Here is a 19,705-nt window from a genome sequence, read left to right as displayed (position 1 = left end):
GCTTGACTTTTGCTTGTTGTCTATTCCTTTTATTGTGATAGAAATTATATGGACACTCTAGGCACATTTCTGCCGTTGCTGTGAGGTTCCATATAAAGTCCAAGGGCAATGAAATTGACGCTGTGCACCGTACGCTATATGTGCAGTGAAAACAGCTCAATCGTGCACACAAGTGAGGAAAGCCATGAGGGCAAGTCATTATCGCAGTTAAAAAGAAATAGTGAAAAAAGTGGGGAGGAAGTCTTCCACCTCGCACAAGGCTACCCCTTCCGCCTCGCGCAAGGGATGGGGAGGGGTGGGGGCTATCGTTCTACACTGGCTGGCCTGGCCGGCCCACGCGCGCTTTGTTTTCATGGCGTTGTTCGCATTGATGCGAGACGCAGCGTAAAGATCAGTTCACTCGCTGCTGCTAGCACTCTTCCTCAATCAAACATTTTGACAGCGAGTTTCCGCGATCATCGAGTGAGATGCATTCATATTTTCTAGTGTGCGCGTGATATGATGCTTGTTAATTTAGTTAGTATGCCCATGTTTACAAGTTTATACCGCCGATAAAGCTGCTGTCCTTACTTGGCATAGCTGTCCACTAATTTTCTTTTACAATTGATGCTTTGGCTTTTGGGCGAAACTGCAACTTGTTTTAATGAAGCCATGTCCATGAAGAGATGCATGGAATTTGTAACATAATGTGTTCATCTACTCAGATTTACAGCTTAGCATGGGCAGCTTTCCAGAACAAAGGCTCAGTCTTGAGCTGCCAATTTTTTTTTTTTTGCCAGTAAGCATCTGTCAAAACAATTGGTTAACCGAGTTCTGAGCGAGTGCAGGTATGACTTTGTGTGACTGCTGCAGCAACTACATGCAAGTGTGCGCACAGCCAACCTGGAGACCAGCCTGCGCCTACTTGCACAGGGGGCGCTACCTTCCCACCTGCACCCTGTGAGTCAAGTTCTCTCTGCTTGGCATGCTTTACAGAGCATGACAGCACTAGCAAGAATTCCAAAGGCAGGGGGAGGAAGCTGTTTATCACTTTTAAAGGGCAACTCTGGTTATCTTTTTGCTGTATCAGAGTAATGGCAATATTTTGTTTCTGAGACTCTCTTGTTATGGGTTTTATAGTAGAATTGTTCTGCAAATTAAATAATAATTTTATATAAGCAAAAAAAGCACAAAAACGAAACCAGTACCTGAAAGAGCAGCCGTGCAAACAGCTTAGTGTGACGTCACATATGGTAGACCAACGGGAAAAGCAAGCAAGGCATGCCTGGCTCGCCAGTGCAGAATTTGCCCGGAAGAACGCTGCTGGCAGTCCAAAGCACTGAACGGTGCATTTGTTTACATCGGCTGGTACAGTGACCGCTCGTCGTTCGCTTGAAAAATAATGCAAGCCATTTATCAGTGACATCAAGAAATGTCAGAACATAACAAAAATGCAGATTTTGAGCAGGGAAGATTTTGGCACATCACTCCGAGTCCTGCTGGTATGAGCGACCGGACACAGTCGCACCCACTTATAACAATATTCAAGTGCCGCGAAAATTTTGTTATAACCGATAATTGTTATAACCGGATTGCATGAAAAAATCAAAATATGGGGATGGCAAAGCTGATGCGAGAAAACTATAATGGCAGGAAGGCCAGTGCCCCTCCCCACTACCTTCTTCCGCCCTGCTGCTGATTGTGTTCACACGTTTAACTGCTTCCTGGGCCCTTCGATCGCATGTAACAAGCCACGGCTGTCGGCGTTAAAGAATGGCACTGCTATAACAACTACAAAGAGGCGTCACGGGTGGCAAGCGATATGCGAGCACCGCCGAGGCATCGCTTTGGTGGCCCCAAAAGGGGCCTATTAAAAATTGTGTGAAAGCTGCCACGGCAGCCTGTCAGTTTGACAAATCCAGAAAAAATGCTGAGGACAGATAGTCACAAGCATCTCAGCATGTACTTCTCACTGGCTTGCAAGAGAAAAGCCTATGTTTGTCAGACATGCATGCTTTACGCGAAGTTTGCCGACATCCTTCTCCAAGGCATCCAAGTGCTCCACGTAGTGCAGCGAAAGGCTCCTCGTAAAAACGAAGCCCCGGAGGGACTGCATCATGCCGGGCCTCCTGTGAAGACAACATTGTGGCAGCCTGCCCTATTGTATCATCGCTGCCGTCGTCGCCGTTGCTTTCTGATGCAAGCACGTTCACGACGATTGTCTCATTGGTTAAAAGCACTTGTTTCCACCATCTATAGCCGTACGCTTTCTTTTCACCGGCAACGGCGTGCATTGCCGATGATCAGTGGGTAGATCAGACATCTTCTGTTTCGGTAGCGAGTCGAGCGAAGTTGAGAAACTATGTGGCTGGGAACGACTTCGACACAACCAACAAAAATGAACGCAAGCGATTAAGCTGTTCACAGAACTGAACTGAATAAGGAGCCGGCGAGCAACATAACGATAATGATGATAGTGATCTAAAGAAAGGAAAGACGCTTGATTTTGCAACCCATGAAGGAGGACAACATGCGAGAGAAGTCGTTCTTGCTGGGGGGGGGGGTGGGGGAAGGAGAAAAGGCTGGCACTATCTTCTGCAACACTTGCGAAAGCACACGAGATGTTCATATGAGGAATCGCCAGCCGTTTCTGCGCACGCGCGAGTAAAGGCAGGTGCGAAAAAGAAAATCTGGGGCCTTTTGCTCCTTGAATTAAGATTATAAGGCACTACGGAGGAGGTTTCTTTAGAGCATTTTGTGGGCATTTGTCCTTAGGCATTCCGGCATTGCGGAGTGGGCTCAAGTTTGTTTACGCATGGACGCTGGCTGCCGGCGCAGTAAAATAGGTGAAGCAGTGGGCACTGATGCCCGATTTGGTAACCGCTGTGTCGGACAGACTGTCTTGCTCCTGTGGCGTTCGTGCTAAGTCAGTCGTGGCGGATCATAGCTTGCGACCGTAGTAGAGCCTGGGCCGCATGTATTGAAAATCTAGAAGGCAGAGTGCCTTAGCAAGTCTGTCTGACGTTCCTTCAGAGGCAAAGTTTTGACTGGTGTTGCAGAAGTCTTAGGGCGCTGTAGTGCTGAACTTAGCATGACAAGTTGGAAGTTGGATGTAAATATATTTATTCAATCGTGTTTTTTACTAACTGTAACCATGTGTCATTATTTCGCATTACTGGCGGCGGCTCCAGGACACCAAAGCGGCAACAGGGACACCAAAGCTAGAACCCGGACTGGTCTGCAGGTTGGGGCTCGTGAGGCCGAAGTGTACCAGGGATGTATGAAATCTGCTGTTTGCTATTGTGTACAGCCATTTTTTTTTTAGACGAAATGAGCACCACGAAATCCATTCGTCGTGAGAATATTATTACTGTAGCAAGTATGGTGACGCCCCCTCGGGCATAATCTCAGTGTCACGATCCACCCCGGGTCGTGAACAAGGGAGGGCTTGTGGCACCCTCCGATAGATGGACGCTCCGCAGCGTGGTGGCGCTGAACGATGACTGACCGGCGAGCAGCCGTGCTTGTCGGTGTTTATTGTGATGCGGTGACCAATGTTGCCTGCCGAGCTTTAGCAGGCCACCGAGCTTGGTGGGCGAACCAAGATTATGCCCGACGGGGCGTCACATACTTGCTACACCCCCTTACCCCCAGTTTGTTTGTTAAATGAAAAACAAACGTCCATGTTCACACTATGAGGCTCCGCCTCCACCCTAGCTGGGTCGACGGTGCCTGCTACCCAGGCGAGTAACGGTCTGGTGGCCTCCGCCGTCGAGTACTCCACTTGGGCACCAGTGTTGACGGGTCGGGTGTGGCAACGCCGGGTGCTGCCTGAGCCAGCCTTGCTCCATCCGGAGGGTTCGTAGTAGTCGGCCTTGCGAGTGGTGCCAGGTTCGACACCGGTCCAACGAGTGCCGCACCACTGGCAACAGTTGCCGCCTCCGAGGTGGGTGGTACTCCGCTGGAAGCGACTGGTGCTGCCGCTAGTCCTCCTGCGGGCTGGAACTCAGTGGCAGTCGAGGGTGCTGGCCAGGTCCCGAGGCGAGGCCTGACATGGTCGGCGTGTCTGTGCCACATGTCCCCGTCTGGCATGCGCACGAGCAGCAATGAGGCGCTGGCAGGGGACACCACCTGTCCGGTAGACCAGGGTGGGCCAGGACAGAAGTTCCTGGCGAGAACTGGAGCTCCCGACTCTGGCAAAGGCCCGGGACAGCACCCTTGGTCAGCAGCCAGCTTCTGAGTCTCTGATTGGGCCTTGCGCAGCTTGTGCTTGCTGCAGGAGACCTCGCTCTTGAGCCGCCTGTTGCGGCTCTGCAGGCTCGTTATAATGTGCCACATCTCCCGGTTGATTGGCTGAGCCTGCTCGCCGACCACCGACGACGCCTCAAACTCAGTGCGTAGATTCTCGTACTCTCGACAAATCTGCGCGATGTTGTCCTCGAGGCGGATGACCTCCAAGCGAAGCTTCTTCTGGACGACCAGCTCCTCGCTTTCCATCTGCTCAATGTGGCGAAGGTGTGAGTTTTTGGCTGTCGACAGCAAGGAGCGACACTCGTCCAGCTGAGTCTTGAGTTGCATGCTCTCGTTGTACAGCACGGAGAACTGGCTCTGCAGGTCCTCAAAGCGCAAGGAGGCTGCTCCGCCACCACCGCCAGAGCCCCCAAAATCCACATGTAGGCAGGACCAGGGTCTCTGTGGGAACGGCCAGGGGGTGCTTTCCACATTACGCGAGGCTCGCTGATACTCCTGGCAGATTTGGCAGCTCTGCACCAGATGCAGGCTGGCTTCCGGGTACTCTGGCAGACGAAGGCCCAGTGCATGAATCCAGTTTCGGTCCAGCAGCGTCGGCGACGACCCCTTCGTTAAGTAAAGGGGAAGGGTTGCCTCCCTGTCGCCAAAACGAACGCTGACCTGTGCCTGACCCTGGACCTGGGAGAGTTGCCCGGATGAGCTGCGCAGCATCACGCCCTAAGCCTTGACGGACACACCGGGGAAAGTACGCTTGGAGAGTTTCCCAGCCATTACTGACATGCTGGCCCCTGTGTCCAGCTCCATGGAAATGGGGTGCCCGCAGATTTCGACGGTCAGCATGTATGGCGGCACAGACGACGGTACAAAGCCTGTGTGCCACATGTTGAAAATCGGCGGGTTCTCGGCCATGACGTGGAGCCTGGCCACGGAAGAACTTGAGCCTGCTGCCACATGCCTCAGCCGCATACGCTCGTCGTCCCCCTTCGGCATACACGTGCCAGATGCCCAGTTTTCCCGCACGTAAAGCATTGTGCTTGAGAGAACTGGTACTGTGAAGGGGAGGGGGCACCGCCACAGCGACCGCAGGTACTGCCCTTTGTCGTGAACTTGTTGACTGCCGCTTCCGCCGACGGTGATCCAGTCGCACGGGAAATCTCGCCGGCGTCCTTGGCGGCAGCTTCCATTGCCAGCGCTGCCTTCACGGCGTTGTCCAGCGACGGGTCGGGAAGCAGCTCCAGGAGTCGCGTCTGCATGGCGGGGTTGTTGATTCCGCAGACGAAGCAGTCCCGGAGCAGCAAGTCCAGCTGGTCTCCGAAAACGCAGGCACTCGCTAACTCTCATAGCACAGCAACGAACCGCCCGAGGGTCCCCCTTCCCGGCGGCTCCAGTTGTTAAAGCGGAAATGTTTCATTAGTGTGGACAGTGCTGGGTTAAAATGCGAGCGCAGTATGGCAAGCAGCTCACCCAGCGTCTTAACGTGCGGCGTGGCTGGCTTGAGAAGGTCGAGCAAGAGGCTGAAGACGCGGGTCCTGCAGCTGGCCAGGATAATGTCCCGCTGTTTGGCCTCGGGTGTGTCATTTGCCCGGAAGAACACGTGGACTTGCTCCCCGTAAATTTGCCAGGCGGACCCATCTCCCTCGAACGGCTTCAGCCTTCCGTACAGCGGCATGGCGACAGCGATGGGGGGCGGTGTTTCGGCGCTCGCGGCGGCGTGGGACGCTCCGTAGGTACTCGTCGCCAGCCTCGTCAGTGTCACGAGGATCCCATCCTCGTCGCCAGTGTCACGTCAACACCTGCTGTCAACACCTGCTGTATATATGTACAAGGGGTGTTACGAAAGGAAGTGTCGGCATTTATTTTCACACAGAAACTTGACTGCCAAAACAAAACAAAAAAACTGTCACGATCCACCCCGGGTCGTGAACAAGGGAGGGCTTGTGGCACCCTCCGATAGACGGATGCTCCGCAGCGTGGTGGTGCTGAACGATGACTGACCGGCGAGCAGCCGTGCTCGTCAGTGTTTATTGTGATGCGGTGACCAATGTTGCCTGCCGAGCTGTAGCAGGCCACCAAGCTTGGCGGGCGAACCAAGATTATGCCCGAGGGGGCGTGACATACTTGCTACACCCGGCCAGGCTTTGGCGGCAAAGGGTCATTTTCTTATTTATTATTTTTTAGCCTATTTTTATGTCCACTGCAGGACAAAAGCCTCTCCTTGAAATCTCCAATTAACCAAGTGACACCCTCTGTATTTAAATTGTGGGTCTTAAATGCTATGCCTTTGTTGGTTACAGGCGCCGGATGCGAAGGCCAAAGCGTGCGAGGGGTGTATGAGATCGGCTGTCCGCTATCGCGAACAGCCAATTTTTTATGCGGACACCCCCTGGCACACTTCGGCCTCCGCGACTCCAACCCACGGGCCGCCCTGCTTCCAGCTTCAATCCTCCCGCTAGCCCTTGGGTGTCCTGGAGATCCTGAGCCGCCTGCTTTATTATAATCTCAGGTGTTCTCCTGAGGCTTCCATTTGCCGGTTACATATGCCCTCCTGGAACAGAATCCAGGAGTCCAAGAATCCAGCCTGTCGTGACGGAAAAAGTGACCCGTGACATACGACACTAGTCAAAACCTTGCCCCTTCAGACACAGCGATCACCAAATGGCACGTCCGTGCCCACTGGCTCACCGTGCGGGCAGTCAGCGGCAGAGCGTAAACAAACTCGACCGCACTCCGCAATGCCGGCATGTGTAGGGGACAAATGCGTACAACACGTGTTAAGAAACCTTCTCTGTATTGCCTAGGCAGACTCATATAGTCAAGGAGCAAAAGCTCAGAGATTTTCTCTCTCATGCGCGCTCATATGCGCCTGTGCAGAAACGGCTGGCGATCCCTCAAATGAACGTCTCGTGCGGGAGCGCGGCTCAGCGCAATCTGTTTGTGGTGCAGTTGGCGCGGTCCATTTGTGTTTCGGAGGGTAGGGCAGCGTAGAGCTGTGGGCGCAGCCCATTTGTGTTCGGAGGGGTGGAAGGGCGACGGGAGAGAGCTGCGCAAAGATGGCCGGAAAATGAGCATGTGGCGGCTGTTGGAGCAGAGGCCCATCGTGCAGCGGCTTGAATTTCTCGTTTTCTTTTTCTTTTCAATGATTTCGTTTTTCACTACCTTTCAGCTCGAACACCCAGCAGCCAGACTTCATCGTTATAACTGATAATGTGGCATCGGGGCATTGTAGTAAGCGGGTTATTTCACCATGGAAAACATAGAAAAGTCGATGGTGCAGCAGCTTCTCATTGTTATAACCAATATATTGTTAAAACTGGTATTGTTATAAGTGGGTTCGACTGTACCTGCAAAACCAGCTAGCGGGAGACTGTAATATATGAGTTATATGCTGCCTAACTTATTGTTCTTTGTACTCTTTTCATGCACACAATTCGTGTGATCCATAAGGTAGTCGTAGATTAAGACTTTGTGTATATTATGATTCAATTAGAGAGTGCTTAGTTTTCTCACGGGAACTTTGACGCCAGTACTCACACCGTTGGCAGCTGAACGAGGCAGTTGTTTACGCTGCTGTATCGAAGGGGCGTCCATTTGTTGTCTATTTGAGACAAGAGGCAAACAGTGCATCTTGGAAGCTAAATAATGAGTCAGCAAAACAGTACATAAAAATACATTATGCGTGTAGTCACATTTAATGCAGAGAAGTGGCGGCGAGCGCGACTGGCAGCCTTTGAGAACAGGAACATGTCGACGTTGATAGTGTGTCATGTCGTCGCTGCTCACTTTTTATGTGAAAGATGGAAGCTGTATAGTTCACTGTCACAGAATGGAAACCTATAATACATGTCATGTTCAGAAGTGCTTTGGCTGAGGCCATCTGGTATGGTGTGACTGTATGGTGTGCTGCAGAAGTAGAGGTGCACGAACGCGAAAAACAATAAGTTAGTGTGGACCTTGTGCAAGGTCTCTGTTTGTTTCTTGTGTATTATGCAGCGCAACAATGCACCATACAGTTACCCCTAATGTCCATCACTCAATCTCAAATGGCTTTCTGGTGCTGTATACAGATTGCACCATGTCATCATTCTCTGTGCAATCCACTCTGTTTAATAATCCAGTTTTCTTGAGCGACTCTGCAACCATCACATACGTGGATGGTCGTCTATGGCTAAAACTAAGCACTTTGCCATTTGCCTTGCAAGTCTCTGTTGCCTTTGTAATTAGACGAGAATTTGTAATTTATATGTGAAAGCTCTGACATTGTAGGAAAGCCAAGGCTCATAGCACTCAGTCTGCATGCTGCAACGTCAGGGCAGTATGCAAACCCACAAATCTCTTATTTAACTGCACAGACTGGAAACTTGGCCATTTCATTTTTGTTCGTTGCTGCCCGTTGCAACTGGTGCTGTGTGTGTGCGTAGGACAAAGGCAGCACGGCACTGCATGTGGCTGCGCGCAGTGGCCAGGCCTGCCAGGTGGAGCTGCTGCTGGTGTACGGGGCTGACCTGACTGCCAGGGACTCGCAGGGCATGACGCCCGCTGACTGTGCCAGGTAGGTTGATGGTGGTGTCGTGTCCTATAAAGTTTCGTCCACCGCTTCTTGCCACTGACGCGTCACGGGAACATCTTCACATAACCAATTTTGTGCTTGTTTCGTGGCTTTTGCTTATTTGCCGCCTTCCAGGTCCCTTGCTTTCTGTGCCATCTACTATGCAGTCAGGGGAGTGGACTTCTATTTTCTGGGTAGTTAATGCCATGCTGGGGCAGCTTATAGGAATCATGCGAAGCTGCGCACCCAGTAAGATGGCAGACGCTCAGGTAGCTGAGCTCTCACAAGAACAATGTTGGTCTCGCAATTTTGCTGGATCCTGAGGTGATTGTTTGGATGCCACTCGTAGCACTGACTCTGAAGATGGTGACCAATCGCATTCTTTTATTTCAGACAATAGAGACACACAAAGCCAGCCCGGACAGCCGTCAGCTGTTTGGCAGCAAGTGTCGTTTTATGCCTTTGTCGAAAGCTTCTATGAAGACATGGAATTGGTGATTGGTAAAGTCAAAACAAAATACACTATACTGATGGGCGACTTCAATGCCACGGTGAGTGAGTGAGTGAAGAAACTTTGTTATGAAGGCCTGCAGAACGGTTAGCCTTCCCCTGTTAGGGAAGCCTTACCGTGACGCTACCATGACGTCTTCACGGCTAGGGGCGCCTCTACTTTGGCCGTGGCCGCACTACTCCCTTTGGTCGACCGCGCCTGCCCCTCTTTAGGGGTGGCAGCCTCCCTCCGGTTTCGCTCGGTCGTTGCCTTTCGAGGGCCACCGAGATCTGCTGGACAGCCTGGGCTTGGACATCTTGATCATAGCACCTTGTTGCGGCCTCGAGCCACGACGGGATCGTTGTTATCATTGCAGTTTGGTGCGGATTCTTAGCACAGTCCCAAAGGATGTGAGCTGCAGTGGCTCTTTCCTTTCGGCACACACAACACAGGTCACTTTCATAAACACTTGGACACACGTGTCTCATCAGCACCGGGGTGAATAACGACCTTGTTTGAAGTTGTCGATATAAAACCGCCTCCTTACAGGTCAAGCCTGGATGAGGTGGCGGCATAGTCCTTCGCTCTAGTCTGTACCACTTCACAATTTCGTTGTAGGAAGTCATTTTGTCCTTGGTTTCCCACCACCACGACGTATCCACTGCAGTAGCAGCACCACGGTTGGTTAGTCCTCGTGCCACCGTGTTCGCCGTCTCGTTGTGGTTTGCGTTGCCGCAATCCAACACATCACTGCCCATGCGGGCCGGAAACCACTTTATCACCACACACCGATTTCCACTCGCGAGATCGACCACACGCAAAACACGCGCGGCTTCACCCCACACCCTTGCTCTGGCGTAATTTTTCACTGCCGTCCTAGAATCACAGCGCACAGTCATGCACTCGGGGTTGACGATGGCCAGGGCAATGGCCACCTCCTCAGCTTGATGCGCCCCTCGAGTCCGCACACTCGCCGCTGTTCTCGTTGCACCTGTCGATGCCCCGACAACTGCAACGGTGAATGCCTTTCTGTCATGTGGATACTCTACCGCGTCCACAAACACGGCACCCCTGTCTTTGGCATGGAGATTGATGAGCGCCTTGGACCTCGCCGCCCGCCGCTCTTTGTGGAACTTAGGGTTCATGTTTCTTGGCACTGGACATAACCGTAGCCATCTACTAATTGTGTCCGGTACAGGCACTTCTGTATTTTCGGGTCCCCTTTCCTTTGGTCCCAGGCCTAGGTCACGCAGCACTTGTCTGCCCGTTCTTGTTTCCGATAGCCGTGTGAGCTGAGCGGTCCTCTGCGCCTCGGCCATTTCCTCCAGGGTGTCATGCACTCCTAGGGCCAGGAACTTGTCGGTGCTTGTGCAGTCGAGAAGTTCGAGTGCAGCCTTGTACACTTTGCGTATGAGCGCATTGATCTTATTTCGCTCGCACTGCCTCCAGTTGTGGAAAGCAGCAACGTATGTAATGTGGCTTATAGCGAAGGATTCCACTAGCCGGGTGAGGCTTTCTTCCTTCATGCCTGCTGTTCTGTGTGACACCCTCTTAATGAGGCAGATGGCCGTGGTGACCTTGGCCGAGAGACGGTTGACCGTCTCGCCGTTGACTCGTTTGTGCTCAATCAGCATGCCCAGCACTCGGATCTTCTTGACAACCAGGATCGTGTGACCACCGCTCGTCTTGATCTTTATTGTGTCTTGCTCTCTCGCAGGTTCGTTGCCTTTTGTCTTCCTAGCTGCTCTTTTCGGAGGAATAACCAACAGCTCAGACTTGCTTGGGGAGAAGACGAGCCCAGACCCGTCCAGCTGCTCCTTGATAGCGTCAACCGCCTCTTGTAATGTACTCTCGATGTGCCTGTCGCTTCCTCCTGGAACCCAGAGCGTTATGTCGTCGGCATAAATGGTGTGTCGGACCCGCGCGACTCGCGAGATCCGCTCGGCCACCCCTATCATTACAAGGTTGAAAAGTAATGGCGAGATGACCGAGCCCTGGGGGGTCCCAACACTGCTGAGCTTCTTCTTTTGGAGCCGCAGGTCACCGGTGATGATTTTGGTAGTCCGCTTCGCCAAAAATCTTTGATGTACGCCTATGTTCTCTTGCCCATGTTTAGCCGTGACACCTGGGCCAGGATCGCAGAGTGTCTCACTTGGTCCAAACCCAAGATGGCTCGCTTTTCTTTCGTGTTGGCAGTGTCATCGAGGATTCCATTTTTCAGTTGTATCATACGGCATACTTCAACACTTGTTGGCTAGCTGGGTTACTACCCCGGCAGTGGAAAGCAGCCAAGACCATCTTGATTCCCAAGCCGGGCAAGCCACTCAACATTGAGAACCTCCGGCCGATCTCGCTTACGTCCTGTGTGGGCAGAGCATTGGAGCATGTACTCATGTACAGGTGGCAGAAGTACCTGGAAAATTCGGGGCTCTACCCAAACACCGTCATCAGGTTCCGAAACAAGCTCAGAACTCAGGACGCCATGATACAACTGAAAAATGTCACGGTAGGAAAAAAGCAGGCTGGGGACAAATCAATGGGGGAATATGGCATAGGTTCTAGGAATAGCAGGGAAGAGTTATTAGTAGAGTTTGCAGAACAGAATAATATGCGGATAATGAATACCTTGTTCCGCAAGCAGGATAGACGAAAGTAGACGTGGAGGAGCCTGAGTGGCGAGACTAGAAATGAAATATACTTTATACTCTGTGCTAACCCTGGCATCATACAAGATGTAGACATGCTCGGCAAGGTGCGCTGCAGTGACCAAAGGATGGTAAGATCTCGAATTAGCCTAGACTTGAGGAGGGAACAAAAGAAACTGGTACATAAGAAGCCAATCAATGAGTTAGCGGTAAGAGGGAAACTAGAGGAATTCCAGATCAAGCTACAGAACAGGTATTCGGCTTTAACTCGGGAAGAGGACCTTAGTGTTGAAACAATGAACGACAATCTTATGGGCATCATTACGGAGTGTGCAATAGAAGTCGGTGATAACTCCGTTAGACCAGTAAGCTATTGCAGGAGACGAAAGATCTGATCAAGAAATGCCAATGTATGAAAGCCACTAGCCCTACAGCTAGAATAGAACTTGCAGAACTTTCCAAGGTAACAAGCATAAGATAGCTGGCATAATGAAGTATAATATAGATAGAATTGAGCATGCTCTCAGAAATGGAGGAAGCCTAAAAGCCGAAAAGAAGAAACTAGGAATAGGCAAGAATCAGATGCATGCATTAAGAGACAAAGACGGTAATATCATTACTAATATGGATGAGATATTTCAAGTGGCTGAGGAGTTCAATAGAGATTTATACAGTACCAGTGGCACCCACGACGATAATGGAAGAGAGAATAGTCTGGAGGAATTTGAAATCCCACAATTAAAGCCGGAAGAACTAAAGAAAGCCTTGGGAGCTATGCAAAGGGGGAAGAAAGCTGGGGAGGGTCAAGTAACAGCAGATTTATTGAAGGATGGTGGTCAGATTGTTCTAGAAAAACTGGCCACCCTATATACACAATGCCTCATGACTCAAGAATGCTTCGTCGTCGTCATCCTGGTTACGCCCACTGCAGGGCAAAGGCCTCTCCCATACTTCTCCAACTACCCCGGTCTCGTACTAATTGTGGCCATGTTGTCCCTGCAAAATTCTTAATCTCATCCAACCAACTAACTTTCTACTGTCCCCTGCTACGCTTCTCTTCCCTTGGAATCCAGTCCATAACCCTTAATGACCATCGGTTATGTTCCCTCCTGGTTACATTTCCTGCCCATGCCCATTTCTGTTTCTTGATTTCAACTAAGATGTCATTAACTCGTGTTTGTTCCCTCACCCAATCTGCTCTTTTCTTATCCCTTAACGTTTCACCCGTCATTCTTCTTTCCATAGCTCGTTGCATCGTCCTCAATTTAAGTACAACCCTTTTCCTAAGCCTCCAGGTTTCTGCACCATATGTGTGTACTGAGCTATTATACACTTTCCTCTTGAGGGATAATGGCAACCTACCGTTCATGATCTGAGAATGCCTGCCAAACGCACCCCAGCCTATTCTTCTGATTATTTCCGTCTCATGATCCGGATCCGCCGTCACTAGCTGCTCTAAGTAGATGTATTCCCTTACCACTTCCAGTGCCTCGTTACCTATTGTAAATTGCTGTTCTCTTCCGAGACTCTTAAACATTACTTTAGTTTTCTGCAGATTAATTTTTAGACCCACTCTTGTGCTTTGCCTCTCCAGGTCAGTGAGCATGCATTGCAGTTGGTCCCCTTAGTTACTAAGCAAGGCAATATCATCAGCGAATCGCAAATTACTAAGGTATTCTCCATTAACTTTTATCCCCAATTCTTCCCAATCCAGGTCTTTGAATACCTACTGTAAACACGCTGTGAATAGCATTGGAGAGATCGTATCTCCCTGCCTGACACCTTTCTTTATTGGGATTTTGTTGCTTTCTTTATGGAAGACTACGTTGGCTCTGGAGTCGCAATAGATATCTTTCATTATTTTTACATACGGCTCGTCTACACCCCGATTCCGTAATGCCTCCATGACTGCTGAGGTTTCGACTGAATCAAACGCTTTCTCGTAATCAATAAAAGCTCTATATAAGGGTTGGTCATATTCCGCACATTTCTTTATCACCTGATTGATAGTGTGAATATGGTCTATTGTTGAGTAGCCTTTACAGAATCCTGCCTGGTCCTCTGGTTGACGGAAGTCTAAGGTGTTCCTGATTCTATTTGCGATTACCTTAGTAAATACTTTGTAGGCAACAGACAGTAAGCTGATCGGTCTATAATTTTTCCAGTTTTTGGCGTTCCCTTTCTTATGGATTAGGATTACGTATGCTAGCGTTCTTCCAAGATTCCGGTACGCTCGAAGTCATGAAGCATTGTATATAGAGGATGGCCAGTTTTTCTAGAACAACCTGCCCACCATCCTTCAGCAAATATGCTGTTACCTGATCCTCCCCAGCTGCCTTCCCCCTTTGCATAGCTCCTAAGGCTTTCTTTACTTCTTCCAGCGTTACTTGTGGGATTTCAAATTCCTCTAGGCTATTCTCTCTCCCATTATCGTCGTGGGTGCCACTGGCACTGTATAACTCTCTATAAAACTCCTCAGCTACTTGAACTATCTCATGCATATTACTAATGATATTGCCGGTTTTGGTCTCTTAACGCATACATCTGATTCTTGCCTATTCCTAGTTTCTTCTTCACTGCTTTTAGGCTTCCTCTCTTCCTGAGAGCATGTTCAATTCTATGCATATTATACTTCCTTATGTCATCTGTCTTACGCTTGTTGATTAACTTGGAAAGTTCTGCCATTTATATTCTAGCTGTAGGGTTAGAGGCTTTCATACATTGGCATTTCTTGATCAAATCTTTCACCTCCTGCGATAGCTTACTGGCATCCTGTCTAACGAAGTTACCACCGACTTCTATTGGACACTCCTTAATGATGCCCATAAGATTGTCGTTCATTGCTTCAACATTAAGGTCCTCTTCCTGAGTTAAAGCCGAATACCTGTTCTGTAGCTTGATCCGGAATTCCTCTAGTTTGCCTCTTACCGCTAACTCATTGATTGGCTTCTTATGTACCAGTTTCTTCTGTTCTCTCCTCAAGTCTAGGCTAATTCGAGATCTTACCATCATATGGTCGCTGCAGCGCACTTTGCCGAGCACGTCCACATCTTGTATAATGCCAGGGTTAGAGCAGAGTATGAATCGATTTCATTTCTACTCTCGCCATTTGGGCTCCTCCAAGTCCACTTTAGGCTATCCCGCTTGCGGAAGAAGGTATTCGTTATCTGCATATTATTCTGTTCTGCAAAATATACTAATAACTCTCCCCTGCTATTGCTAGAGCCTATGCCATATTGCCCCACTGACTTGTCTCCAGCCTGCTTCTTGCCTACCCTGGCATTGAAGTCGCCCATCAGTATAGTATATTTTGTTTTGATTTTACACATCGCCGATTCAACGTCTTCATAGAAGCTTTCGACTTCCTGGTCATCATGACTGGATGTAGGGGCGCAGACCTGTACAACCTTCAAATTGTACCTCTTATTAAGTTGCACAACGAGACCTGCCACCCTCTCGTTAATGCTATAGAATTCCTGTATGTTAGCAGCTATATCCTTATTAATCAGGAATCTGACTCCTAATTCTCATCTCTCTGCTAAGCTCCGGTAGCACAGGACATGCCCACTTTTTATCACTGTATATGCTTCTTTTGTCCTCCTAACTTCACTGAGCCCTATTATATACCATTTACTGCTTTCTAATTTCTCCAATAGCGCTGGAAGACTCCCCTCACTAGATAACGTTCTAGCATTAAACGTTGCCAGGTTCATATTCCAATAGCAGCCTGTCCGGAGCCAGTGTTTCTTAGCACCCTCTGCTGCGTCGCAGGTCTGACCGCCGCCGTGGTCAGTTGCTTCGCAGCTGCTGGGGACTGAGGGCCGGGGTTTGATTGTTGTATTCATATAGGAGGTTGTGGCCAAGTACTGGCATCCTGCTCTGGTGAGGGAGTGCGTTAGTGGTTCTGGTCATCGGAATCAGGCCGCACTCCAGGCCTGTTTATGCAATTTTATCAACACGTGGATTTTTTTTTTCAATCCGGTGAAAAATTGTGCGGCACCGGGATTCGAAGCACGGTCCTCTTGCACGTGAGGTGGATGCTCTACCTCTATGCTACCGCTGCACTCCTGGAAGAGAACACCAACGTAATCCTAATCCATAAGAAAGGGGATGCTAGAAACTTGAAAAATTATAGAACGATCAGCTTACTGTCCGTTGCCTACAAGGTATTTACTAAGGTAATCGCAAATAGAATCAGGAACACCTTAGACTTCAGTCAACCAAAGGACCAAGCAGGATTCCGTTCCTCCCAATTTTTATGATCCGTGGCAACATAGCATATCCGCAAAGCATATCCGCAATCATTTTGTTGAGACGCTGTTGTTCCACTCAGCTGCAGAATATCTCGGACCAACTGGGCAGTGAAGGCCGTACCACAGTCTGTGATGACGACAGTGAGAGCACAATGTCGAAGGACGATATTTTTGACAAAAAAGTTGGCTACATCTGAAGCAGTAGCTCACTGAACGGCTTGTGTTACGCAGTATTGAGTGAGGTCATCGGTGACGACGATTCAGCAGTTATCAGCCGAAGACTTGGGAAACAGGTCAAGTAAATCCATCCTGGCTTGTTCAAAAAGTGAGCAAGGAGGTCGTACAGGCTCATGCAGACCGGCTGGTTTCAGTGGTGGAACTTTGCAACGCTGTCAGTCTTGACAACTTCTGACGTACCGCTTCACGGTTTCTGTGAGTTTTCGCCAGTAGTACTTCTGCTTGATCCTTGCCAGAGTACATGTGAAACCAAGACGCCCGGACGTTGGTTCGTCGCGGCATGCAGATAGAATGTTGTTGCGGAGAAGAGCGGGAACAACGAGCAGGAAAACGGTTGCCATAGGGTGAAAGTGCCGCTTGTATAGGATGTTGCCGTGTAGGCAGAAAGAGGACATGTGATACGCGAACTGCCACGTGGGTTGTAAGTGGCTTCCTTCAAGGCATTCAATCAAGGCATTCAATCAAGGGCTGGTGCTCAGAATCTTGGCGTTGCTGTTAAGCTAGGTTTAAAGACGGAAGAGTACAAAGAAAACCAGAGTCGTCATCAGTATCTGGTGGTGCGGGTTCGACGGGTGTGCGGGAGAGACAGTCGGCGTCCGTGCTTTTTTTGGCCAGACTTACAGACAATTGTCGCATCAAATTCCTGCAACTGAAGGCTCCATCTTGCGAGACTGCCTGAAGGATCCTTGAGATTCGCCAGCCAGCAGAGAGAGTGGTGGTCGCTGACGACACAGAAGGGGCGTCCGTACAAGTATGGCTGGAACTTCTGGATAGCCCATACGACTGCCAGACATTCCTTTTCAGCTGCTGAGTAGTTTTATCAGCAGCACACAAAGTTCGGCTGGCATACGCAATAATGCAGTCAACACCAGCTTGAAAGTGTGCGCGTGTCGCTCCGCGACTAATGTTACTAGCATCAGTATGCACTTCTGTGTCGGCCTCGGTGTCAACGTGACTAAAGATCGGTGGTGTCTGTAGACATCACTGAAGGTAGTGGAAGGCGCCAGATTGGGTGCTGGACCCTAAACAAATGGGACATCGTTCTTGATGAGTTGTTGCAGAGGTTCGGCAATGTCACAAAAATTGGGCGCAAAATGGCGGCAATATGCACAAATCCCTAAAAATCGGCGGACATCATGCTCTGACTTTGGTATCGGGAACAGAGCAATTACCATGGCTTTGTCAGGGTCAGGGCACATGCAGGTGCTGCTGAAAATATGACCTAGAAATTTAAGCTCCTCGTAGCCAAAGGGACATTTTTCAGGCTTCAGAGACAGGCCGGCGGTGCGGATGGCTTGAAGAACTGCCTCAAGCCGCTGGATGTGTTGTTCAAACGTCGTGGAAAAAAACAACTACATCATCTAAGTAGACTAAACACGAGTGCCACTTGAGGTTAGATAAAACTGTGTCCATCATGCATTGAAATGTGGCCGGAGCGAAACACAATCCAAAAGGGAGGACCTTAAATTGATAGACCACCAGGTTTTATAAACGCCGTTATTTTCCTGGTCCCGTTCGTCAACTTCAATCTGCCAGTACCCACTACGCAGATCCATTGAAGAAAAGTTACGGGCATGTCGCAGGCGATCCAAAGAGTCGTCAATCCGAGGAAGTGGGTAAACGTCTTCTTTCGTGATCTTGTTCAGTTTGCGGTAATCGACACAGAATCGTAGTGAACTTTCTTCTTAACTAATACAACTGGTGAAGCCCAAGGACTTGTCGATGGTTGAATGACATCATCGTCTAGCATTTGTTTAACTTGATGACGAATAGCATCCTGTTCTCTTTGCAACACGCGATAAGGGTGTTGGTGAACAGGTTGGACAGTTGGTTCAGTGATGATTCTGTGTTTGGTTAAAGGAGTGTGTTTGACCTTCGACGTGGGGGAGAAACAGTCGCTAAATGACAATAGCAGAGTGGGGAGCCTCTCCTTTTCGGGTTGATCTAGCTGTGGGTTGAAGTTGATGTGACTGGTCAAGTCCACATCGCTTGGTCCCGCAATTGAGATTGTCGTTACCAAGCACAGGCATTGGACTCGGCCACCGTTTCTAAGTAGGCCATGGTGGTATCCCTCACAAAGTGCTTGTATTTGCCACTTAAGTTGGTAACTAGGATCGTGGTTTGCCTATTTTGTAGCTCTATGAGACCTTGTGCGACGCAGACTTCTCGATCCAGCAAAATGGTGAGGTTACCTTCGGCGATGCCTATTCCTAGTTGGTCTTGGGGGCATTCAATGAGGACAAAGATGCTACTTCAAGGTGGTAACGTCACGCAGTCATCGACCATGCATAAAGCCGCCCGGTGATGTTCATTCTCCACACTCGAATTCGAAGAAACATAGAAAAAGTCATGAACAAGTCACGCAGTTTAATGATTGCCCCATATTCCTGGAGAAAATCCATGCCCAGTATAACCAGCCGAGAACACTTGGGCAGCACAAGGAAAGACGCTACGAAAGTTGAAGTAGAAATTGTAAGTCTGGCGGTGCATCGTCCAGTGGGTGTCACGAGGTGTCCTCCAGCCGTAATCAGATGTAGGCCATCCCACTCTGTCAGCACCTTGTGTAGCCGAGTGGCCAGTGAGGCACTCATAACCGAGTAATCAGCTCCCTTATCGACAAATGCAGTTACCGGATAACCATCAATGGAAGCAGTAATAGCAGCGGAAGTTCTTTTGGCTGTTTCGAATGAAGGAGTCAGCGATACATCGCGAGGGGTGGCGTCGGCGGAGGATATTTGATGGTTTGCATGACAGCGGCCTCACCCCCAGAGGTCGGCATTTCCAGCTTCCATGGCGCGGGCTTCCAACGTTGACTCCAGCGGAATCATAGGCGGGTTGAGCGCAGTTTGGTGACGCGTACCGACGAGGTGACAGCGGCGGTGACTGTCTTCGATGCGGGGCAGGAGGAAGCCGGCTACTTTCTAAGTATTACTCGATTTTGTGTGGGCGTTCGCCATAGCGCGGGCAATGGGCATCCGGATGGTATCCCCGCAGACCAATCCGTTGGTATTGGCAGTCGCGATACATGTGACCAGCCTCCCCACAGTGGTAGCACAACAGACTGTTGTCGGGAGCACACCATACTGAAAACTTGTGTGGACAAGTATGAAAGGCTGCTTGCAGATTCGTGCGTGGATTGGACTTGGGAAGCGTCGAGGAATCCCAGCAGGTGGCTGCAAGAAACGGCTTGTTGACGGCGCGCAAACCCGAAGAGCATCTGCTTATGAGAACATGGAGGGCTCGGTACGTGTTGGTGGCGAGGGATGAACCACTTTGCCGAGTTCCTCCCAAATGACGTCCGTAA

The 19,705-nt window shown here is 49.9% G+C and overlaps 1 protein-coding gene across 1 annotated transcript in view; it reads left to right on the top strand.

The window, feature by feature from the left end:
- The window catches only part of Git (ARF GTPase-activating protein GIT1), a 258,810-nt gene that overhangs the window by 60,063 nt on the left and 179,042 nt on the right, over positions 1-19,705 (top strand). The window contains exons 5-6 of the mRNA XM_075686917.1: positions 853-939; positions 8,649-8,779. Coding sequence (XP_075543032.1) covers positions 853-939; positions 8,649-8,779 — 218 coding nt within the window. The remainder of the gene's footprint in view (positions 1-852; positions 940-8,648; positions 8,780-19,705) is intronic.

The sequence above is a fragment of the Dermacentor variabilis genome, chromosome 3 (assembly GCF_050947875.1).
Source record: "Dermacentor variabilis isolate Ectoservices chromosome 3, ASM5094787v1, whole genome shotgun sequence".
Lineage (NCBI taxonomy): Eukaryota > Metazoa > Arthropoda > Arachnida > Ixodida > Ixodidae > Dermacentor > Dermacentor variabilis.
Note: the sequence above shows the minus strand (reverse complement) of the source record. Positions and strands in the feature narration are given on the sequence as shown.